General features: G+C 25.6%; 1 protein-coding gene across 1 annotated transcript; it reads left to right on the top strand.

Moving 5' to 3' along the window:
* Window positions 1-141: 141 nt before the first annotated feature.
* Window positions 142-25339, top strand: LOC135926339 (protein XRP2-like). Its single transcript, XM_065462180.1, has 9 exons — window positions 142-463; window positions 11940-12057; window positions 13334-13425; window positions 13846-14018; window positions 15275-15384; window positions 21738-22388; window positions 23104-23184; window positions 23565-23664; window positions 25084-25339. The coding sequence occupies exons 1-9, from the start codon at window positions 330-332 to the stop codon at window positions 25254-25256; spliced, it is 1632 nt and encodes a 543-aa protein (XP_065318252.1). The 5' UTR covers window positions 142-329; the 3' UTR covers window positions 25257-25339.
* Window positions 25340-26669: the final 1330 nt, after the last annotated feature.

Genomic DNA, 26669 nt, shown 5'->3' with positions numbered 1-26669 from the left:
AATTCATATGAATATAAAAGATTGAATTCATTTCTAAATTTATTGCTCACTTTCACAATAAGTTACCATTGATAAAAAAAAGGAAAGAAAGAAGAATATGAAATATTTATAAAATTATACAACCAACAATAATTTCCTGATTCCTTAAAAGACTATACAATTATTTACCAATTAAAAAAAATTAATCTACACTTGAAAATTTGTTAAAGTTTTCTCTTAATCTGTCATGAAACTATTTTATAACATAAGACACACGATGGCGAAGAAGAAATAAAATAAATCTATAGATACAACATACACAAAAAAGTTTACATCATTAATATTCACACATGACTATGGGTTGTTTATTCGGCAAATATTTGAGAAAATCTAAATACAAAGATGGCAGCATAAAAGGAAAATCCGGGTCAGGAACAGGTTTTAAAAGATTAAGCGAGACTCTGACCAATCGCAAGTTTTCTTGGTAAAAAAAATATTTTTTAATTTAATATCATAATCTATTTTTTTTCAAATTTTGAAATAGGATAAAAGCATCCCTTTACTTCTTTTATTCATTCCTTTAAATTCATCTTTCTTTTTTGCCATAATGATTCACGATAACATTCTAGTTAATCTCCAGATCTGGGTTTTAATTTTTTTTTTAGTTTCTAATATATAGCTTTAAAATTTAAAATAATGTTCATAAAAGTATCTTACTATCAAAAACATAGCTTGTGAAACGTTTTAAAAGCCATAAAAATAGTAACTGGTGTTGTCAAAAAACCTCGATTTATGCTATACTTTTTTTAAAAAAAACATGGCTAAATCAAAAACAAATATTAGCTATGCATTGAGATTTCGTATATAAATGGCAAAAAGAGTTAGCCCTATTTTAGTGTTATCTCGAGGTTTAGACAATATTTACGTGCTTAGATTTTTTTAAAGCAAAAATATGAAATATATAATATTTCATAATTTTGTTTTGCTTTGCTTTATTTTCGACTTCCTAATTCTTATATAAAACTTGGAATTTAAAATAGAATCAACCACACCTCAACTAACGGCTAGCTTTTTTTTCTCTGCAGAACCTGATGCTTAAATTTGTCTTAAACCCTAAATTGCTAAAAATTTTGGAAAGTGTTTCGACAACTTTTAAACAGTTTTGATATACTAATTTCATCTATGATATTAATGTATATTTTAATGCAATGTAAATATTAACTCGTAATTCAATTTGAGTAGGTCGTTCAAACTGAAGGACCTAAAATAGTAACAAATTAACGGTCTTCGGTGGTGTTTACGGGGTGATTATAAAACTTTGTTATATAATCGGATGGGACAAAATTGATTTTCTGGTCCAGCTTTGACCTTTACTATTATTATATGAAACCTAGTAAAAGAGAAGGAATTATACTGATAAAAAGGCTTATGATAAGCTAAGAAGAAACATATTAAGCTGTACATGATAAAAAAAGGGCTGAAGCTGTGTCCTTACTCATGTTTCCTAAGAAATCTGATTAGCTGTTTATATAGCTTCCTCTAAACAAAATATAAAGAAAGAGAATATTTAGATTCAGTACACACTTAAAACATTACAGAATTTCCTAGTTCAAAATCTGAATAGACTGGTCTAAACAGAAAAGAGTTTCATAAAAATGACGAGTCAGAACATGGCCTGATGCTATTTAGGAATAAAAACTAAATAAGGATAGAATATCATAGATAGGAGTAAAAAATTGAGAGAGCTATTATTTACGGAAGGGTATTGCTAATATATAAAGAACGGACGTTAAAGATATACTATTTGTTTTGATAAAAGTAACATTTATATTTGATTTTTGAATCGCAATTTAAAATCCGTTATCCAAGACACGTTAGTTTTTATTTTACTTAATACTGGTTTTTAATGACTGGAAAATCGGATCTGATAGTGACACACCTTGATAGCTTCAATAGTTTTTGTTTTATTTTCAAATTTTTTTTATTATTTGACAATAATGTGTTTTTAAATACTATCTACCTAACGGGTTGAACTAAAATGTACTAAATATGCAACTGAAATAAATGTCAGAGTTAATTCTTCCAGAAATTTGAATCACTCTGGGCATAAGGCTTGATATGATAGTTCTTATTAGGTTTATAAATCGGTTAATTTTGTATGGTTGGCAAAATAGATTGAAGATTAATAAAAGTAAGGCATATATTGATATAAAACCAGACATCTAGAACTTATTCTCCATTCTACTATAATTTTCAATTTTGGTCACCTTTTTTTTCTTATTTTAACTAAAAAATTTTCCCTCTTTAAACGATCTACCAAACAGATTAAAGCAATATAATATATTAAACAATACTTAATGGTTTGTTATATGTTACAGAATTTGTGTTTTTAAAAGCTTGGCTCACACTTTATGTTTTAAAGCGTGACATTTCTCAGTTTGGTGCCAAGTCCTTCTGTATCTTTTATCACCTTCACCTCCATTCGAAATAAAACTAAAAAAAATGGCTACAAATTTAAATAAAAATATTCTTGATTTAAGCTGCCATTAAACATATGGACATAAAATGAAATACGAAACTCGAATAAATCTAACAAGGAGGATGTATAGTGATGAATGTAAAGATGAACGCTTGAAGATTCAAATAATCTCTATTTTTAAAGCATTTCGTCTTATAATTGATCAAATTATTAATAGTTTAATTTAACAACCATAAGATTTTCGGTGAATAAAGAGCTTATAACGAATGTGCAATATTTGTATTCGAAGAATTTTGATGAAAAGAAAGTTTCACAATTATAAAATGTATTTAGTGACATATTATGACATGAAGAATAGTCTTCATTTACCGTTATTTACAAAGATTTAATTGTCAGGTTAAGGAAAATATTGATGATATAATTTGTGATAGTAAGGAATCTAATAAACGTTACAAGTTATAGTAACTCCAACCTAAAAATCAATGCTTAATATGTATCTATTAGATTCTTTGATGCTATGATATGCATACAACTAAAGTTGGGCATGTTACATAATTCAGATTAACGGTTATCGTTATGAAATATAACAGCTAAACCATTATTATATCAAAATAAAAGCTAACGGTTATGTTATCTTTATTTAGAATATGTAACAGTTAAAAAATTATTTGTTATATAATCAAAAAAGAATTAATGAAAATAGAAAAGTGCGATGAAGAATTTTGGATTCATTTTTCTGTAAAGTCTAAAATAAAAATCAATATAATAAAGAAACGAAAACAAATTTAAGAATATTTTATTGTCTGATTTAATCAAAATCAAAGATTATCAATTTAAAGTACCATTTGACAAAAGACTAATTTTTCAAATAAAATCATTCTTGTCTCCTGTTTGGTGTTTTAAATTTTTTGCAAATCAAAATAAGGACTATAAGGGATTGGTAAATATGTATTGTAATGAATAAATATACATATTATTGGATTCTTATGATATATTTTTATTTAAAATGATGGATCGAGATATAGGATTCTTTCATTTTATCTTTGTACAAAAAACTATGGAAATAAAAAAAAAATCATTTTTGTCAGTTCTGACTTGTAAATTAGTTTAATATTATAATAAAAAAAGTAATGTTACGAAACTTTAAATAATCTGTTTTTCACAATCTATACTACAATACTTGACTTTACCATCATCGTCTTCATACGCTGAAATAATCATTTTTTCAATGGCTGTCATTGTTTATATATAACTAAACCCCACAATGAAAAGATTTGAAAAATTCGCATTTCTTTTGGATTCTCTTTTCTGTATATCAATACAGTCAGACATTCCATTTTAACGTTTAATGTATTTTTATAATAAAAAAATTATAAAAATGTTTTAAAAGTAACGAAAAATTAACGTTACTTTAAGTTCAAACAAATATAATGGTTACAGAACCTCTTCGTTATATTGTTATACTTTATAAATCGGAGATATAGCGTAACACTATTATAACTTTCTGCCCAACTCTGCACACAAAATTGCATACATTAATCTATTTTTTGTCAACATTGTGAAAGAACATCTATTAAATTTAAATTTAAATAATAGGCTGAGTGCCAAGTATGAATTTTGATATAAGAGGGGTTTTTTTGAACTATATATGTGGTTTGGTCGATATACGAATGAGAATAATTTAATCTTTTATTTTCTTTAAACTTCAATAATCTATTTTGTATACATCATCTAGTCATATATATACTTGGTCAAATCAATAAATCGGTAATATGTTAAATTGTCGCCTCAAAATAAAAAACATTTAAATGAACATGTAAAATCAAAATATAATATGACATTAATTCCTTTATAAACATTAAACTTTAAATTGAAATACAACATTATTTTATAATATTTACAATCATGTAACATGCACACACTTAAAATAAAATTTAAAAAAAACATGTATGAAAACGATGTTATCATGGAAAAATAATATTGAGAAGTCGATATCTGGGAAAAGAACAATAATTAATATACCAACAAATTAAATAAATTGGGTGGGGAGTGAGGAGGGGTCAAACTAGCAATCCAATATAATTTTTTTCGCAATTATACCCTTATGTGCCAATAGTTATTCTTATTCATAATAGTTTGTTTTTTTTAATTATGCCCTTAGAAAGGTATACATTACACTATATATGTGCTAATGGGAAGGGGTCAAAAAAGCTATCCATAAAATTTTTTTTCATAATAATAACCTTGACTTAGAATGATATAAGAAAGGTATAAACACTATATATGGGCTAATTGATATAATCTATATATATAATCAGTAATCAAGAAATGAAAGTTTTCTCTTAATGTTAATTTTTATTTTTCCTATCAACTTTCCTATCATCTTAATGTTAATTTTTATTTTTTCAATCAACTTTCTTATCTTCTTAATGAATAAATCGATGGAGACTATCTATCTCTAATGTTAGATTTTAAGAAAATTTTTTGTACATCACGGGATTCAAACCTATGACTTAACGGTTTAAAGGCAAGCGTTCTTCCCACTCAATCACCTTCTATATTATATTTTGTAATATAATCTTTCTATGTTATTATTTGCTATTAACATTTATTTTTCAATTAATTTATATAATTTAGATCTTATTGTGTTATATTAAAAAGCAATCTCACCTCAAATTATGGTAAGAATGAATATTATTAAATTTAAAATAGCAAATTAAATTATATTTAGCCAATTGAAAAATAAAAATTTATCTCATATTAATTTTAGCATAATATTTATATTCAATCAAAGTAAAATTTATTAATTTTTATAAAATTATTTTTATATTATAATTTTAGATTTAATTTAACAAATAAATTTAAATTATTTACCACCCCAAAATATGACAGTAAAATTTTTTATCTCAACCACAATATGGGAGCTCTGCAAATAGTATAAAATACCTATTATCAATATCTTCCATGCAGAAAATTAACCTCCCTCACTAATCCTAATATTACAATTTAGATTTAACAAGATTTAACAAATAAATTTAAATTATATTTAGCCAATAGAAAAATAAACATTTATCTCATATTACCACCCCAAAATATGCCAGTATAAAAATTTTATCTCAACAACAATATTTGAACTCTGGATACATTTTTTATTACAATTTCATATTTTAGGCTAAATTTAATAAAATGAATAATAAAATTTGTCATTTATTTAAATAAAAATTTCATATAATAGTTCAAGATTTTATCATTCCCGTCATTCTTGGGCTATCAACTAGTATAAAAATATTTACCAATAATGATTTAAAATTTAATTATTATATTACAACAGGCCTGGTATGTATTACTTTAAACTAATCATTGTTATTAAAAATTAAACTTAATTTAAAATACAAGTGTTCATGTCTAAAATACCATTCAATTTTGAGGAAGAACAGACGAAATTTTTTTTTAAAATATCTAGTTCTTTCTTTAAACAAGCATCTTCGTTCAGCCCCATACCAGGCGCGCTTTAATATTTTGTATACATTATATAGTCATATTTATACTTGGTCAAATCAATTAATCGTTAATATGTTAAATTGACGCTTCAAATAAAAACATTTAATGATTTTATAATATTTACAATCATGTAACAAATTTATATGTGTAATTATTAAAATATATTGGATTATCATTTCATATAAGTCTTTTTTAATAATTAACTGTAATATTGTGTTTAACCCAGACATTTTTGTTCAAAAATATAAGAAATAATATATGTTATAAAAAATCTAATAAAGGGGTCCCAGGCTGCTCAAAAATTTTACTTAAAATCATATATTGGCGAGGCCCTGCCTAATTTATATATAGGCCCGTAATTTAGTCAAGCCATTATTATTTCTTAAAATATTTGGGCTAGACTTTTGAACTGGCCTTCTAGATTATACTAATATGACTTATACAAAATTATTTCTAAAAAAAAATTTTGTCTAACTTCATTTGAACAATAATATCACTTAAACATAATTATGACAATCTATAATAGTAAAATGTGGTTATCACCATGTTTCTCATGGTAATTTATTTGAACGGAAAAATTAATATATATATATATATTTATATCTTTTTAAATCGATATTTTAATATAGATATTTTCCCTAATTAAATCAAACTATGAGTTTGCATTTTAATGTTGACATTTCTATTAACATATCATTAATAATTCGTGAGTTAATTAAAAGATGATGAATAATGAGACTAATATGATGATGATGACGATTATGATGAGGAAGAAGATAAGAAAATTATTTTCGTGGAATTATCTTTATTTTATAATTTTGCATAATTATCAGAGTTTGGAACCGAAAATCCTCTAATCAGGCACAAATGAAAACTAGAATACAAACCCCTTCTCATAGAACTATAGAAACTGGCAGAATTCCTTTTATAATTTCTAGGTATCTGAACCAGGCTCTGATAAAATTCTAACTAATATGTGTTGTATTGTTCAAAGTGCCCCCATTTATTTTATAGAGCGTTTAATTATTATTTTTTCTTTATTGCTTAAAGTTTTGATAGAACCTCGACTTGGAGTAAAATTAAATTTAAGAATAATAGCCAATACCTCTTTTATAGATTTTTTTAGTAACCCGCTGAACTTTTTTTTCAGTCCATATCATATATATTATATATGCCATTTTTAAAATATAATAAAATTAATCGTTTTTCAAAAATTAAAATTAAAAATGGAAGCCATAAAATTCATGAAATCTAGCGAACTTATAACCTATTCGCTCTTAATTTCGATTTTCAAATTTGGAAATGTGTACACCTGAATAAATTATAAAAAATTACAATTACGTTGTATTTCTGAGAAGACTATTTTTTCTTTAGATTTATTTATAAGGATATTTTAAAATATTTGCACTTAAAAGTAAATAATATTAACTCTTCTCTTCTCCATAGTAAAATAACAACAATACCATTTATTATATTTATTGTATGGATAGCTTTTTATCAGAACCATTAGCAACGAATAGTAACGCCGACGTCATGAAACACTATTGCTGCAGATTTTTATTGAATAGACGTCATTAAGGCTGTTAATGTTACACCTATTAACGAAATCATTGCAGCGAATAAAAATAATGACGTTAACTTTTACAGTGCATTTTATCAAACCCATTAGTATCGAATATAAATCATATTCATGGTAACTTTTATTGATTTTATGATCATTAAATATTATTTATTTTTACTTCTAATTTTGAAATAGTATATTTTAATTTCTGCTCTGCAAATAAAGAAAATATATTAATAATTTATTGAAAGATATCTTGTAAAATGATGCCCCTTCTGATCATAAAATATTATTACTTGGGAGACTCTTTTTTTTATAATCAAAGCCCATTAAATTATATTAAATTGAACGGACTGCGTTTTACAAATTGCAAATTATGACAATGTTTGACAAGAATAAGTTTGGGTTAAAAATATGAGAAGAGGATTAGCCCAATCATCGTATAATCTTTGGTTTATTTAGAATTGGCAATAGATTACAAAAAAATGATCTCGAAATAAGTTCCCACACTATAGAACAATGTAATACTAACAGTTACACATATCTAAATCTTATGAGTTATCACAAAAAATTGCCCAATAATGAATTAGGATGCTTAGCTTTAGGAATACATACAATAAATCTATGACCTCCCTAAAACGAAGAAGATATAGTTACCCTATAATATTTATTCAGGTTCAAAGGCCTTCCGTTATGATACCGTATGAATTGAAGTTTGAAATATCAATAGTAAGGGTGGCTCATATTTTTGAATTCTTTAATTATCAAAATATCTAAAAACTCAATGGCATTGACTCGCAATTAAATGCAATAGCGTCTTTGTAACTTGGAAATCTGGCTATTATTGCTTTTACAATAAACAATAATTGATAGACTTTTAGGTCATGCTGGTATTTGTTGTAACTCCCGAAATAATGCCAAATAGCTCCTATTTTATAGCAATAATAATGATAAATTTTATACTTATTGTATAAAAATAAAATATTTTTTTAAAAAAAAATATTTATTAGATATTTTTCATGTCCGGTTTTAAAAAGATATATTTTTGGCTCAGCTCAGGTATTTTTAATTTTAAACCTTCCCCGGAAATTTAAAATTTTATAGGCTCGGATGGGAATTGTTAAAACTTCCTCTTTTAAAAAATTTTGGTTGTATATTTTAAAAAATATTTCAAAGATAAATTAAAAATATGAGCAGTAAATAAATGATAAATGACCATTATATAATTTTCCAACCAATTAATTATTGATATAATAGCAATACAACCATAAAAGTGAACAAATATGCTTTTAATTATGTTTTAGTTCATTTAATAATTTTGCCTGTATATTTATTGGATGTTAATTATAAATATTTAATTTTTCCCAAATTGACAACTTAAGCATTGTTTTCCACCAAATAAATTAACGGTATATGGATAGCGTTCTCTGATTCTCCATAATTTCATAAAAGGAGAGCTTTATGTCATAAGTTATTTCTGTTTAATATAAGTAAGAATTTCAGGCTTCAATATTAGTTGATTTTCTTATTAAAATGACTCCACTTTAAAACAAAAAACTCTTTGTTATATCTGTATATGTTCCAAACGAGTTTATTATATACATTTATAATTATATACTACATTAAATACATTTCTTATAACTTTCCTTTTTTGTTTATAACGCGTACATTCACGATCAATATTATTATTTGGTTCAGTAGAAAACTTTATAGTAGTTTCACTATTTTTCCCAGTTTTAATGTTCTCCTTTGATTTTTACTTTTTTTTATTTTTTCCAAAGATCTGTAGTCCCGGCCCTAACCCCGGTATCTGTACTTCTGCCGGGCCGTATTTTGATTTTATTAAATTAATCTAGACCGGGCCGGCCTAAATTTTTTTTAAAAATACCCAGGCCGGGCCTACAAAGCCGGGCTGTGCAAGTGGTACCTCTGCAGGTCTCTGATTTTTTCCTTTTTTTATTTTTTCCTTTGTTTTATCTTTTCCCTGTTTTAATATTTCCCGTCATAAAAACTATAAGCGGTTATATTGCATAGAGAAAGATTATGACATTTTCATGTTATGTGGTTATTAAATATTAATATTATGCATATACATATTAGTTTATTACGAAACAAAACTTTTTGAAGATGTTTAAAAAAATAAATTAAATTTTTTTTGGATAATAATGTTTTATTTTTGTGAATTTGCTTGAATGTTAATAATTTAATTTAATTAAATTTTTAATATCAAATTTGTATTCTATAATTTTATAGACATTTGGAAATTAGTTTTTTTTATTATCATATATTTCCGATATAATAATAATTTTGATTAAAGATAAATTTCTAATATATGATATAATAAATATTTCGAGTCTTTTGTAATTTTGAAGAGAAGAAGAAAACCCAGACTTAAAGCCAAGATCATTTTTTTAAAGAAAAACAGACAGAAATTTGCCGAAAAAAGTCCATGTTATAAAATAATGTTTTTTAAAGTTTTCATTCTTAACCAATTGGGTTTATAAAATTTATTAGCTATTTGAAACCAACATTCCTGTTTTATATATTAACAGGGAACATTGTATAGTTGATTGATTATATAAAAATAAATTGAATCTTTATTAATATCATAATAGATGAAAGCATGATTCATAGTTTTCAAGTATGATTTTATCTTCTCATTATCTTGAACATGACTAAATTATATTATTATACATTTAAAATATAAATTTATAAATGAATTCATGATATTGATATAAAATTACAATTCACTGGATATAACATTAATAACAGTGTTTATGGTGTCCAAAAATTTATTTATTTTTGTATTTAATCATTGATATAAGACTTTCTTTCAAGAGAGTCTACTTTGTTACGACTTATCCCTCTAGGGAATGACGAGCGATGAATAAAATAATAAACATTATATATTTATATTTCATTGTCCAACAATTATTGCTATTTGGACACTGATACTATGTATAAAAAAAATAACATTTGGGTAACCTAAAAAATCGGGGATAGTTCACTTATATAATTCAGTGAAATCCATATATTATTCTATAGCAATATCTAACACTATTGCAGATTATTTCTTTTATGTGATTTAGGGGTATATGCCCTATCTTGTTGTGGATACAAAAGAGCTACGCGAGGTATTCCTCATTTGCATCTAATTTGATGTTAATAAAATTTAGCGGAAAATTATGAGCAATCCTCTATACGTTTATGGGCAAGTATTATGCGTAAAGATTATGTTAACGTCTGTGATTAAAGGGAGATTAAACTAAGACTACTACCCACCATGAATTGCATATACATTTAATTACTCTATAGATAGGGGGCTGATTTTAATTTTAAATTACTTCTATGGTTAAGGAGTAAAGTTTAAAGAAATAACTTCTTTCTTCATCGTGTAGTTCCATTTTGGTTATTTTTAAACAAATTTTATCGGTTCATTTCGATTTTGAAATTCATACAGGTTCTTTTAGGTTCGTTTCAATTTTTATAATTTTTATTTTTTTCAAAAAAATTAATCATAATATATATTTTTTTAAATTGTTTAATTGTTCCATTTATAATCTAATGAAAAATAGTTTTAAAATATTTTAAAAATTAAGGAAAATAATGTTAAAATTTTTTATTGTAAAACATGAATAAGAAAGGAAATAACAAATTAACTAACCAATAATGTTATTAAAGGGCTAGATTTGAGCCGATTTAAAAAAACGGCTAGTTGAATATTTTAGCCAGCCAGGCTTGCGTAATATTTTTCTGGATAAAACATATAAGTCATTTTTGAAAATCGGCTCAAATTGAGCCGTTCAACAACACTAACAAAATCACATCAAAATTTGTAGTTTTACTCTTTTTTAAAGAAAATATTTAGAATAAAGCTAATCATTAAAAATAATTATGTAAAAACTGTTATTGAACCTATTAGGCCAGTAACGAAGTTTTTCGGTGTGGATACTATTAAATAATTTAAAACGGTTCATTTCGGTGTGTTTTGACACCCTGGTTTTATATGTATATAGTATTGTTGTTAAAAAGTTCGATTTGGGTCTATTATTAAAAAACTGACAAATAAATATTTTAACCAAAATTATGTATGCCTCAAGATTTGGCGAATAGATGTCCAGACCTTTCCGCCAAGTATGAGCAAAATTTCCAGGTTTACATAATATTATTCTGTGTTACTAGGAGCGTTTTTAAATATCGACCCGATTCGGGCTTTTTAAAGACACTAGTTTATAGCATATTTTTCCAATTTTAGTTCATAGAAGCTTTAAAAAAAAGGATAAAACTTTCAAATTTTTCCAATTTATTGAATATTTAATAATTCTTTGGTTTTAACACTTTTTTTAAATAAAATAAAAATTTTTTAAAAAATTCAAATATGATTAATCATTTAACCTTCTTCTTTTTATTTATATAAAGGGAAAAGCGTTCAGGCGTAAATATCCGAGAGTACAAATTCGAAAATTTAACAGACCAGTCTTATTTCAAACCTCCAGGGAGCGTAAACGGAAATCAATTCATAATTCATAAATGCAAGGTTCATAGTAAAAAAAAAATTTCCATACTAAACAAACAAAATATTAATTATAAAAAATTGTAAGTATTTTATTAATTGATAAGAATAGGATATAACAAATCTACCCCTCCCCCCACCTATTATTTAGATTTCCAAAGAAAATTATTTAATAATAAGTTAGTGTAGATGATTGATAATTCGTATTTCATACTAGTTAAATTTTTTTCGAATAATTTAATATTCGTATTGGTTAGTCGAAAAACAGAGCTATCGCAATTCGCTCACTGCGCTTTACTCAATTTAAGAAAAATCGATATAATGATAATCCTTGGCTTACCCTTACTTTATTTTAATCAAATCCAAAATAAGAACAGTTTTGATAAATATATATTATTCTTTTTTTAAATCTAGCTAACAATTTTAAATAACTAAATAATACCTAAAATATTTAGGTGTAATTTTTCTTTTTTGGGGAAATCAATTATGGAATTGTATTTTTAATTTAAAGTATTTTAATATTATAGTGTTTTAGATATTATGATAAAAATATATGTGGCTAATATAAGTTTGCAAGTTCCAGGTCAGAATAGGCAGGCGACTATCATAAAAATGTGACCAGATTTATAGGTTTTACTATATACCTTAATTCTATATAATGTCATCTAAAAAAAATATGTTTTTGTTTTTTAATAAGTTCAGTTTTGTTTGTATAAGTAAAAGAAACCTCTTTCATTTCATCCATAAAAAAAATCAATACCATGTATACCACTAATACCACCGTTTTTCATTTCAATTATCAAATTTTTTTTTTATAATTAATCGTAATATATTTTTTTTGTAGAGTCAGAAAAAAAATAATAATATTTTTTTTGTGAAAAGTCAAAAAACTTAATTGGATCTTGAATTAACTGAGCTTAACTTTTTAAAAGGGCTGGTTCTTAGCGGGCTAGTTCATTTGAGACTGTGATGGTCATTTTTCTTGGGAGGCCTAAATTAATTGTATCAATAATAATATATAATATAATTTGATTACTTTTTCATTAATATGATTTCGTTTTGTTAAATCATTTTATATTATATTTTAATATAATTTTTATGGTTTCCGATATGATATAATTGCATCTGTAAATATCATGTTTGGATTCATATAGAATAGTTATTATTATTATGATTTGGTTAAATATTTGAAAAATTAATTATGTAAATGATATAAGGCTTAAATTATATCAGATAATTATAAAAATAACTGGTATTTGGGCATTTTTATTTTTGTAAAAAAATATAATTCTGAATTAAGAATTGCAAATTGTTTATACTGGACAACAGCGATTCCGTTAGTATAGACCGATGCAGCGATTGTATAATATTCGTCGGACCAACCAAAAACACGTTATTCATAATAATAACTTATTAATTTTTTTTATAAATATAATATGATAAAGCAACTATGGCCGTGTTCTGTCTAGTCTCATTAAAACTTATTTCAATTTAGACCCTGTTAAACTTATTTTGAACTAGCACACCCTATTTTGGTTTGTTTTAAGTATGTACATTGAAAATATTTCGGTTTTGAAAGAGTCACGAAGCTATGTTTACCTAAGTAAATCCAAATAACCTCTTTCATTTTAGGCTGTTTAGAGAGAGCTACATAGATGACTAAAAGGTTTACTCTTTGGAAATAAGATGAACAAGAAAACGGCCTATAGGATAATTATTATATCTCATAAAATGTATATATTCTTATATAATATTCTTTAGAGTAGTTTATTTTTGTCGACTTACAAATATATATTATATTTTATAAATTAGTATATACATCAGAAACTGCGAAAACTGCAAAATAATGGGCGCCTCGCATCAATTCAGAGTTCGCGATTGTAAAAATGTGGATATATGGTTGTTCAGTTTAACCAAACCATCCATAGAATCGTCTCAATCCATTAAATTCGCGTGTTTTTGTTACTATTATTTGGGTCTGACAGGTTACATTTATTTTCCAATTATACATAATATGTATAGGGCCTATTTAAAAACGAAATGCAAATCAAATAATGAACTATTCGTATTCATGAACGAATTGAACAAGTTACTTTTAGTAATTCTACCAATCTACAAGCAATAGTATATTTTAATAGGAATCGAATACGAATAACTTATTATTTGATTTATATATTTTTTTAATATGCCTAATATGTATACATCATAGGGGGTTTAGAAAATTCTGAGGCTCTGCTTCATTGACCCAAATTTTTAGCAAAATTTTAAAAACTTAAAATCATTTATAGCGTGGGTTATTTTAAAATTTCAGTCAATTTTGCCCTGAGATTTTGTTAGCTTTTTTTTAGTCACATAGTATTTTTTTTTCTTCAAGTAGATAACATCGGCTGAGCATGATAATGTTGTATATATACTCTTTCTTTTTTATAAAAATGCATTATTTTTCGATACATCAATCCTTCAATATTGTATTCTTCTATATCGCCAATAAAAATGATTAAAATGTAATTTAAAATAATTCTTTATTTACATTACTATGGCGTGACCAATCCTATTCTAAAATACAAAAAAAAAATTTTTAATTCTCTTCTTAAAAATTATAAAATATGGATATAGAATACTATATTGTTTTATTACATTGAAAATTAAGTGTTTGAAAAAGATATTTGTAAGATAAAACTATGTGACTAAAAAAAGCTCTAAATAAAAAATTTAGGGTAGTTTTAAAGTTCCTGCCAAAATTGTGAGATATTCACAGTGTAAATATTTTATATATTTTTGGAATTACGCTTACGTCATCAACAAATCTCTGAAAAATTTTAAAAAACGCGCACTCTAAATGATTTAATTTTTAATTCGCTAAACTCCTACGACATAATTAAAGTCACGCGCTCCTCTATTATGTCGATACTTTCTCAAGCCGACATTTAATCACTTGGACATTTATAATCCTATGACACCCTAGCACGCAAAATTTTATCAAATTTTGAAATTATAAAATTTTTTATTTAAATTATAGTATATAAGGAGGGCGGAAACTGAAATATATTTTAATCGATAGTCTCGTGATAAAGTGTCGCTCGATAGAATGTTGAGCAATAAAATGTCACGTGACCTGGTGATGTTAGTATAAGATTAGATCTAAATCTTATCGTTTATTTAAATTGAAAAGTATAAATAAATAGTGGTTTAAGATTTCTCTGAAAGTTTAAAATATATATTTACTTAAAAAACCCCATAGAACAATTTAATACAGCTAACCTTAATCCGTTTAACAATTCTTGGAGTGACGTGCAAGATTTCGATGAAACGGATAAAAGACCTAGTATTTCTTGGGATATTATGTCAAACGTATAAATATCTTATTTATTTACCATAATATAACAACCAGTAATTTGACCAATTATTTAGTTTAGAGGAGATCGTAGTGAAATGCGACCTAAAATGTTTTACGATAAATAATAATAAAATAATGTTACTTTTTAATAGAATGTAATAATTTATTGTTTTGGACATAAGGTCTAAAAATGGTTATTAAATTTTACTTTTATCATGTTTTAAACTATTGAAATTAACATTGCGCCATGTTCCAGAAGGTTTTAATCAAACAAGACTACTAGCCTGAAATTTAGAAATCAATTACAGGTATTATATCAAACATATTTAATATCAATGTGTGCCCAATTCTTAAAGTAAAATTTGAATCAAAGCTGTATCTATAATAGTTTTTGAGCTAGATGAGTTTATGTGAAAGTTGATTTTCTGACCCAGAACTGGTTATGAGATATTATTTAAGAATTATATTATAAATTAAAATTACAATAAATAATTACTATTTACATCTCATTTTATCATCAAACTCATCTAAATTATTATCTGAATGTTAAATATAGCTGCTATTGTTTACTCTATCAAGTTGAATTGCCATACATTAATTTGACTGAATACAACGGGCAACTTGTTAGGCTAATGGTAACGTTAAATAATACTATACGAAACCAGGATACCCTAGCCAGATTAAAATCAGCACCTATTATAGATGATTTTTTTGAAATAAATAATAATACTATTGAAAATCCTCTAGACGCATTTTTTAAATCTAAAAATAATCAAATAAATATTTTTGATGATTATTCTTAAATCTTATCTTATCTTATCTTATCTTGCACGTTGGTCATAGACCTGCCCAAAATGAGCGAACGTGAATTAATGAAGGCCTATCCTTCATATAATTTAGCCGATTTTTTTCTCAGGATACCGACAAACCTATTACCCAAAAAATATATATTGAATTTAATATTGCATTGTCCTCAAGAGCTAGTGTTGAACAATTATTTAGCATGAAAGCTTACTGGTCATTGCTCTAGACTTGCGTAAGACAGTATAGACATGTTACTATTATTGAAATTCAATAAAAAAATTAATAAATTATATTTATTTGAAATCATAATCATATTTTATTTAACCATTTTGTTTTTGGAAATAGAGATATGGAAAAAATATTTTTAAAAAAATTCTAAAGTAGCGTTCGCTACTTAAAATAATAACTGTAGCAATAACGTGCTACTTTTAAAAGTAGCGTTTAACAACGCTTTTATCACTTGAAACGTTTAGTTGTAGATGTTGTGTTTGTCCATTCAGTTTTTATTATCGTTGGTTTTTTCATATCCTCATCTTTTTATCTAAACATAACGTTAGCTCTTTATTTACGTTTCATCATTATCATTACTTATATTATTATTATCATTTTCATTAAATATGACGGACTGGATTTAGAAATAAATAATATTTTTCCAATATTGAACAAGAATATTAAGTAATGGAATTTGAATTTTGATAAATCTGGTTAATGATTTTTATATGTGAAAATTTTATAATCTTAATTCTTTTTGAAATACTTTTTTAATATGATTATTTTAATATTATTATTAAGAATTTATAAATAAAATTATTTGTAATTTTAGTAATATTAATAAATCCTTCAGGTTCTCCCTTGGTAAAAACTTTACTAGTTTTATATACTTTTTTTTATTAATTATATTTTTAGCTTCTCTTCTACGTGATTTAGATTTTTTAATTTTTAAAATGTAAAGGATTTTTCTTTAATTTTATCGTTTTTTATTATAGGTTTGGTTATTTCATTTAATATATAAACAATTCCCTTAGTTATTCTATAATTTTCTCATTCAGGATTTTTTTATCTATACTATCTCTTTATCATTGAATTATGAGCTTGAGGTTAATTTTTAGTAGGTTTGTTTGCAGTTGTTGCGCCCATCACATATACATTAGAATCATCTGCCCATTTGCTTTTCCTTTACCTGTTAAAAGAGAAAAATTTTTCAATTATTTGAATTAGATTTCAAAATAAGTTAATTTTTTAAATCGGTAACCTTTACCTCTTGCTGCCAGAAAAGCATTAGGTAGGAGAGAACTAATGATATTCTTTTATTAATAAAATCAAAGATGAGTAAAGTTCCTAAGATTATCTTTTAAATAAGGTATTAATTTGAATGATAGTTTAAGATAAAAAATAAAGGTTAACTAGCGTCTCTCAATATAAATGGAATTAAAAAAAAATTAGTAGTACTGCTTAGAGATTTTGCATACATGAAATTAGACATCGTAGGTATCCAAGAAACCCACTGCCCAGGAAATAATACCGCAGACTTTAAAGATTATAAGCTCTTTTGCTCTGGTACCACTTTCAACATCTGGTCTGGAATCGCATTTCTAATAAACAAAAGGATGCAAAAATCAATCATTAAATTTGTATACATATCTGAAAGATGTGGTCTCCTCTACCTGAATACAAATTTTAAACCTACAATAATTGTTATGCCCCACCAAAGAGAAATGATAGACTGAGTTTTATTGACACAATGACTACCTTGATTAATTCTTTGCCATCAAGATATAATATTATAATATTAAGTGACCTTAATCTAAAAATCGGCAAAATTGTAGAATATGTTAATAAGAATATTATCGGAAATGCAACTATACAACAATCCAATAGTGTAGATAGTAGAAAATTACTTGATTTTTGTAAAAACAAGAACTTCAAAATCGAAAATACATTCTTTTACCATCGTGAGATAAACACATATACTTTTGTAAGAGCAAATCAGAAATCCCAAATAGATTTCTTCATATTCAATATTCACGGGTGGTTTGATGATGTTATAGTGTCTACTAATATTAAATTATTAGATCACAGAATGGTGGTAGCTAAAATGACTGAAAAAATATATGGGGATACCATAATGGGGTCAGTCCAAATACATCTATGCACAGGACAAATTTCTTTAAACCCCTCCTCTCTCGAAAACAAATTAAAGCTCAGTCGTAGGATGATATGCTGTTATTTGATCAAATTCTTGTCAGAAAAAGAGATAATTTTCTAAACACGACCTTGAATGGAAGCGTAGAGGAATGCTAGAGCCTTTTCAAAAAAGATATTACAGATTCTTATAACAGGCTACCAAATATAAATATCTATCAAGGAGAGAATGGTTAACAAACGAGACAATAGCAAAAATTAGTCAGCTTAGAGAAGGTAACAATTTAAATAAGGAATTGTGGAAAGATATACAAAAATTGTTGAGTGATAGAAGGAGATACATTGCAAAAAAAGCCTTTGAAATTGTTAAAGACATTAAAGAAAATAGAATCTATGATGCTTATAAAAAATTGAAATATTTCTGTAAACCGTACAGCTTCAAGAAGCTTCCCTATCTAGTTTTAGCAAATGGAAAGCTAATCCCGGACCAAGAGGAACAAATAGCACTATGGCTAGACTACTATATGATGGTCTTCGACTTAAGAAGAGCTATCCGCCCAACAAACACAAACGAGCACTCAGTTCCGCCCCCGTCGGGTTTCTCCACATATGAATTGTAAAAGTAATTAAAAAATCGCTCAATAATAAAGCTCCTGGACTAGATAAAATAACAGCTGAACATCTCAAAATTGCACTTAGAACTGTATCAGCCTTTCTAATATCTCTTTTTAATAAAATATGGGAAACCGGAAAAACCCCTGTGGAATGAAATAATTCTTTCTTCTGTAATTTTCCCAAGATAAATGACCCAAAGAAATTTAATGACTATCGCACTGTAGTTCTTAAATCTACTGTATCTAAGATTTTTATAGTCCTGCTAAAAAACAGGATTATGTTATATGTACCAAACGTACTCCCAAAATATATTTGTGCTTACAGACCCAACAAAAATATTCTGGAACCTATTCTTACTTTAAAAATAATGGTACAAAAATGTTGGAAATATAAAATTCCAGCTCTCTTCACTTTCGTAGATTTCAGTAGGGCATCCGATAGCGTAAATCATGATGCTCTGTGGAGGACACTTTCGGAATGTGGGATTGAACCTAATATAATCTACATCCTAAAGAATCACTATTCTAATTTATCCGCTTGTTTTAAAATTAACAATAAGGTATCCCCCTCTTTCAGAATAAAAAAGGGTGTGAAACAAGGATGCACACTTTCACCTTTCTTGTTCAATATCATAATGTATAAAATCATAAAAGAAGCCCTGGGAGCTGCAAATCTAATTGATATGGGTTCCAATGTTACGATATGTGTGGAAAATCGGATAATACCATATGCTGATGATATCGCCATAGTATCTACAAGTGTTGAAGAAACGAAAAATTTGCTATACTTATTAGAAACCTTAAGTCTGAGATTGGGTTTAAAAATTAACTTTGATAAAACTTTCATTCTTCCTTCCCCAAATGCAGCCCAAAATTTAAATTTTATAATTGGGGAAAATGTGATTAAGATAGTAGACAAATAAAATATTTAGGCGTTATGCTTAACAATAGGGGATGCTGTTAAAAGAGTTGAAAATAAGAATATAAAAAGCGAGAGGGGCTTTTTATAAATTTTTGAAAATTTGGAAAACCAAAGAGATTTCTGTGTACACCAACTCAGAATTTTCAACTCTACTATAATTCCTATATTACTATTTGGTGGGAACTTATGGGAAATCAATAAAACAGAGAATAGAAGACTGCAATCATTCATAAATAACTGCCTCCGAACTATAAATGGCATCTTTTACCAAAAGTGATATCAAATAATAATCTATGGAAAATATCAAAACATACCCCAATTCATATTACCTTAAAGAAACGTCGTATCCGATTCCTAGCTCACATCATAAGGAACTCGGACCATAATCTAGTTCACGATGCCATTACATGGCTCTACACTTATAATAAGAAAGAATACACAAAATATAAATCTTTATGGTATTATAAAACTATAAAAGATGTAATGGAACTAACTAAACTTAAATATGAAACAATTTATCAAATTAAACAACTGTATCAAAAAACTCTTCCGGATTAAGAATAGATATTTTAAATGAAAAATCTCTGGGCTTGATTAAAATTTGTAACGTTAATCTCAACTAATATTTTCTAAACCATTGCTATTAGTTCAGGACAAACCGAAATTGAATTGGTATGCTCTTTAAATTTTAATTTTTGATAGTAACGATTCACGGCTTTAACTAAAAAACTTAAATTTAAAATCAGCCACAACCCACCTTTAAAGTAATTAACTTATACTGCAGTTCTTGGGCATAGGCTTTTTTTCTGCCCCGCCCTTTTTCTTAAAGCCTATGGACGTCTGTAACAATGTTCGAAATGTTGCGCGTACAAGTAAGTGCGGCTTGCCCACAAACGTGTATTCACCCCAATTAACTTATGTTCCAATTAGATGGAAATGAGGAAAACCTAGAGTAGCTCTATTGTTAATTCAACGTCAGAGGGCATATGCGCTATATGTCACGTATCACGTAATAGAATATTATTATATGAAATAATATAAAGTTATTTGAATATCAATATAAAATAAAATGTTTTAAGATTAATAATAATAAAATAATGTTACCCCCCTCATTCATAGTTATCGCGGAGGTGAATTATACAAAATATGTTTTATTTTTGAAGACGTTGCCTTGCATTCAGAGTTAGCACGATTTGCGAAGTATATAAAAACGCTGTGTTTTATGTATTTTAACCTTATAATTAAATTAATTAATTTATAGTTTTGGACCTAAGATCTAAAATTGGCTAAAAATAACATTAAGCCATCTCAACAATATATAATTACTTTAAATATGAATATATTTAATTTGTTACCAATTGTATTTTTTGGAAGAGATATTTGCAATTGTAAGCAATTACAGTAATTTATTTTTATAGATCTAAATGAATGAACTTGTAACACGAGTTTACCCTTTGACTTCTCATAACCTGATTTGAAATCATATAATAAAATGATATACTAAGATCCAATAATTTAATTTAACATCATGCAACAAAAATTCTTACTATTTTTTAAAAACCAGCAATGCATAAGTTTTATTTTTTTAAATTAAGTTAAGTGTTTAGAATTAAATAACTAACTAATATATTTTCAGAGGCTTTTATTTATACATTAATCATGATATATTTTAATTCATTTAGACGTATCATAGATTTTATTAAACAAATTTTTACACATATTTAAGTGAAAATTAGTAACCATGCTCTATTTTTTAACGGTCTCACCTAATCGATTCTTCAAATTTAAAATTCAGTTAATATTATCTAAATTTGAGAATAAGCATTATGCCTTGACTTCATATATTCACAAACTCACGAAATATATATTTTAATTTTCAAAAAAGGAAAACTCGGACCAAAAATTACATTTGTTTCTTCCTCCTCTAGGTCTGGAGATCTATAGTCCTTATATAAGAGTGAGTTCTCCACAAATCACATCCTCCGTTGTGAATTCTGATGATTATTCAAATACAAAGGAAATCAGTAAAATATCCGAAAACCGAACATCTTTAACTTTGCCCTTCATAGAAGAAAGCAGTAATGCCTCGAGTCACATTGAAACAATTCATTTTTTTAATGGTAAAAGTAATGATTCAAAACTTAATAACACAATCACTAGTCTTAACGGTTATATAGATCATAAGAGAGTTGAGCCAGAGAAGGGTAATGTTGTTAACAGGGATGATGAACAAGTTAAGCGACCCTCTTTAAAAGACGAACACAATAAAGCGCCTAGAAATTCAATGGTGGTTGCCGATAAGGAAGATAAAGAAGTTAATAGTAATAGCAGTTGCGGTGCTCAGATCAAACGAAGTTCACTTAATGCTCAATATCTACCCTTACCACTTGATAACGCTACACTTTTAAATTCTATTTCTATAAGCAAAGAAAAAAGCGTTGTTTTACAGACGATTGGTATAAACAATATTAAATCATTGCAAATAGCTCAAATCAAAAATAATAATTCGACGGCTTCTTATTATAATAATTGCCAGGTTTCTATAAAAAATTTTAATGTTTATAATAGATCAACTAGAATAAATGAATCTATGTATGAATGAATGAATTATTTAATAAACAAACGAATGAACTAAAATAAACACTACAATTATCTTTGGCACAATTTTGAAATTTCGTTAATGCAGAATTGGAGTGTTGAGGAGTGTATTTTTAATTTAAATTATTAATTACCAATTATAAAAAGTAAAAATTAGATTTATAAATATTTATTTTTGACGCCATTTGAGCACTGTCAATTTTACTATTTTCATAATTTTTCTATATAGAGATGTAAAATTTAAAAAAAATATATATCAAGTAATCAGTTAGAAATAGTTAAATATCCAAAAAAAAACTTGAAGCAGGTGGTCTAAAATTCTGACTCTGATATAAATATGGATGAGAAATGCTAAGAATTAATGATCATTGAGATATCTTATTCTACTTAGTACTTGTTGGAATTTTAATATTAGAGTAATACTCTCATAATCAACTTTTGGCATAAAACAATGCTTCTAAAAATACAAATTATTAATTTTGTATACCTAAATTTTTTGAAGTAATTCTAAAAAATAATTATTTCATCACGATTAATATTCAGAGGCTTCTTTACTGTAAATTTTTATTAGTTTTGATTATATATATATTCCGTATTCTGATTGATTTTGCAAAGTTAGTATATTTTTTTTAAAATATATATATACCATTTAGTATTGTCTAATCGTATTTTTTTGGGATGGTCAAAACGATGACAGAGCCAAAATTTTAGTTAAAGAGATTGAAAAGCGATATGTAAGTTTATATATTATAATTTGTATATAGTTTTAGAAATTTTTATTTATTTTAAAAGCAAAGAAAAACTTAATAAATATTTTGTTTTTAAAATTTTATAAAATAATATAATACAATCTCTCTCACGTTCCCGTTTATAATAAATTTCCTGCTTTTCGCTGTTTTGATTTTGCCTCCGATAAATATCATAATATAAAATATTCTGGGGTTTTGATTTAAATTTATGGTTCATCGATACTGCATCATTGATTTATATATAAAAATAAAATGATAAAATTATCTCTTTGTTTAAAATGGAATTTCTTTCAAACTTAATTATGATTGGTAAAAAAATATAATAAATTTTCTACCTCATATCCTATCTTTTTATAAAAACTCAGCCGGAATGTTTTCTCATACAAACGCGACAATTGAATATAAATAAAAACGATTCCCAAAACATTTTCGGTTCTAGTCATTACGAACAAACAGTTGAGGCTGGTTAGTTTAATTTATACATTTTGTTGTATGAAATTATTTATATGTTATATACATCAAATATATTTTTTACCCTGTAAAAAACTAATTTATTCTTTTAGTCGGCATATATTAAAATGCAACTATCTTGAGTTTTTCATTGGACATTTTTTATATCTTAATACATTTGTTGTCGAAGAAATAAATTAGTTTTCGACTCACCTTAATTATTATTATCAATATTACTATACTATATCAAAAGCAGGGTATGAAAGATGGATATTTCAAAACAACATTATTTATGCATTTGAGATATTAATAATTAAACAACAAGGACAGGAGGGGTGCCTAAAAATTTTTTAAATTATTCTAAGAATTATTTAATAATAAAGTTGTAACTATAAAATATTGACAAAGATTGCAACATTTGGGCGCAGATCATCTCTTATTATGAAATTTAAGCTTTCACTGGGTCATATATTTAAATTAATAATACCTAATAAATTGACAAATTATTCGTAAGATTTTTAAATTAAATTAAAATTATTTAAATTGCTGGAAATTTTATTAAATTGCGCTTTTCTTAGCATTAAATTTATTATATCGATTATTGTGAATGAAAAAAAAATTTTAAATGTGTTTTTAAATCAAAATCTATCTGCAAATTAAATTTTTTTTCATAACCTATTAGATCAAAATAGGCTTTTACTTTGAACTTTCTTTGGTATCAATAATAGGGTCACCATAACATTCGTATTCGAGTTGTTGAGCTTTTGTACATTTTGAAGGTCAATTTCAACAGCAAAATTAAGTAACTTCCTTATATTTCCTCAAATGATTGGCCATTTCTTATAGATTTAAAATTCTTTTTTAGAAATATTTTTCCTATAATCAGTTATTTTTGTCATGATTTGTTTCAGATTTTGCATTAACTTACTTAAATTAATTTTATCTAATATTTTATACCACGTATAAAAATAAATTCAAAATTTTTTATATTATAATGCCACAGCTTCAGCCACAATATTTTTTCGAATACTGATTTGCTTGAATTTTAGTCAAAAGAAGGATTCATATATTTTTTCTCTCATTGTGTATCTAGGCATCTTTGAAAAATGTTATCTTGTAAATTCTCTTTTAATCTTAATGAAGCTGCTGTGAAAATTTTTTATATATTTATTTCTGATAGATAAAATGGCTCAGTGGAATTGCAGAACAACCTAATAATTTAGTCATTTAAAACATAAATTAACAATTCAAATATAACTTTTATACTAAATAGATATTATATTATTAAATTTTTAGATATTTTTTTCTTCAAAACTCAAATTTTGTTGACACTCTACACACAATGTGTACTTGCATAAATAGAATATCAGAGTATTGTATTCACTGTTAAAGAGATTATATTAATGCAACAAATTTTATTATTATTTAATATAGGTCCAGCCATAGGATTAGAATTTTTCGGTGAAAATGCCATAAGTAAATGTACCAACACGCTTAAATGCTTAGTAATGGGTACTCCTGGTCTAGTCTTTGTAACCAATAACCCACACACTGCAGATCTCCACATTCAAAATTTTTTTGGTTACCAAAATTCAAATATGAGTTAATATTTTAATCGAAAAATTGACATATTATAATTATGCATTTAATTTAAATGGGAAAAATAATTGTAATTTTAGTTTATATACATAAAAACCTTAACTATGTCATATTTTTGTAAATTTTTTTACTTATAATTTTGTTACTTTTATTTCTATAAAATATACATATATAATAGTAGTATGATTTATTTATAATAAAACTTATCAATAAAAATTCTTGTTATATTAAGTGATTATATTATTATATTAACAAACCATTTTTGGGTTTAATTCTCGAACCTAAATCTTAGGGCTTTTGTCCAAATTTTGCTTGGCCCTCGGTCGAGTCGCCTTAAAAATGTATTTTTAGTATAAGGTTTTATGAATGATACAATATTGACAATTAATCGAAACAATTGATTGTCACAAAATATTACAATATTGTAAAGGTTAATCCACGATATCATGTACTTTATTTTATTGTGAGATTTCCTAAATATTTTCTTAATTTAAATGTATTTTATTATGCACCTGTGAAACAACGTATGCTCCCATACTTACTAAAAACAGGGGAATCTCTAGCTAGGTTCTTTTAAATCAGTACCAATTTTGAAAAATGTAAAATCCTATTTTTAGAAAATTAGCATCAATTATAATAAATAAATTATACTTTACTTAAATAGGTTTCTTAAAATTTTAGGGCTTATTTAAAATAAATATTATTTTCATTGAAGTATTAAATCATTTTATTATAATTTTCTTCCTTTTGGCATTAAGTAAAAAACAAAATGGTGAAAAATCAAAATATACTATAATATATGAAAAGAGCCATGAAAATTAGATTCATATCTTCAATGTGATTATAATTGTTGAAAATTAGTATAGAATCAATATTTATTATATTATAATTTATAATATGGCATTTTAATAAGTATAGATGTTTCGATAAAAATGTTGAAATATTTAATTACATGAATTAGTTCAATCCATCATCTAAATATTTCATAAGTTATTATAGATTTAATTTTTTGCAAATTATCTTATAATTGACATATTTATTATTTAATATTTACGCTTAAATCTGCAAAATATTTTATAGCTACAATGCAACTGTTATATACGCAATTAAATTTCGATAAGTTAACCCTTCAATACTCCGGTGAAAAAATGACGAATCTCTATTTGTATTCATTATTTTGGTTTAATATTTGGATATAAGATAGATCTAACATTAAACTTGAATTATTTTAGTTCATCATGCATAGATTAAAGATGAACAGGATATTTATAATTTGTGCCAAAATTTCTAAAAAAGCTTACTTATTTAAATTTCAAATATTAAATTTAAAAAAATAATTTATCTATCATATCAACATTATAATTCATTATTTTAACATCTATTCTTCAATATTAAACAAAATATTGGACATTGAAATATGT

The sequence above is a fragment of the Gordionus sp. m RMFG-2023 genome, chromosome 3, assembly GCF_954871325.1.
Source record: "Gordionus sp. m RMFG-2023 chromosome 3, tfGorSpeb1-WG-v2, whole genome shotgun sequence".
Taxonomy (NCBI): Eukaryota; Metazoa; Nematomorpha; class Gordioida; order Chordodea; family Parachordodidae; genus Gordionus; species Gordionus sp. m RMFG-2023.
The sequence above is the reverse complement of the archived record's forward strand: the minus strand, read 5'-3'. Positions and strand labels throughout refer to the sequence as shown.

What these genes read in the sequence shown, in the direction of transcription:
- LOC135926339 (XM_065462180.1), top strand. Translation starts at nt 330, where the DNA reads ATGACTATGGGTTGTTTATTCGGCAAATATTTGAGAAAATCTAAATAC. An exon ending in TCATAATTCATAAATGCAAG is followed by an intron (nt 12,058 to 13,333) that starts GTTCATAGTAAA and finishes TTCTGAATTAAG; the next exon opens with AATTGCAAATTGTTTATACT. An exon ending in CGAACAAACAGTTGAGGCTG is followed by an intron (nt 23,665 to 25,083) that starts GTTAGTTTAATT and finishes TATTTAATATAG; the next exon opens with GTCCAGCCATAGGATTAGAA.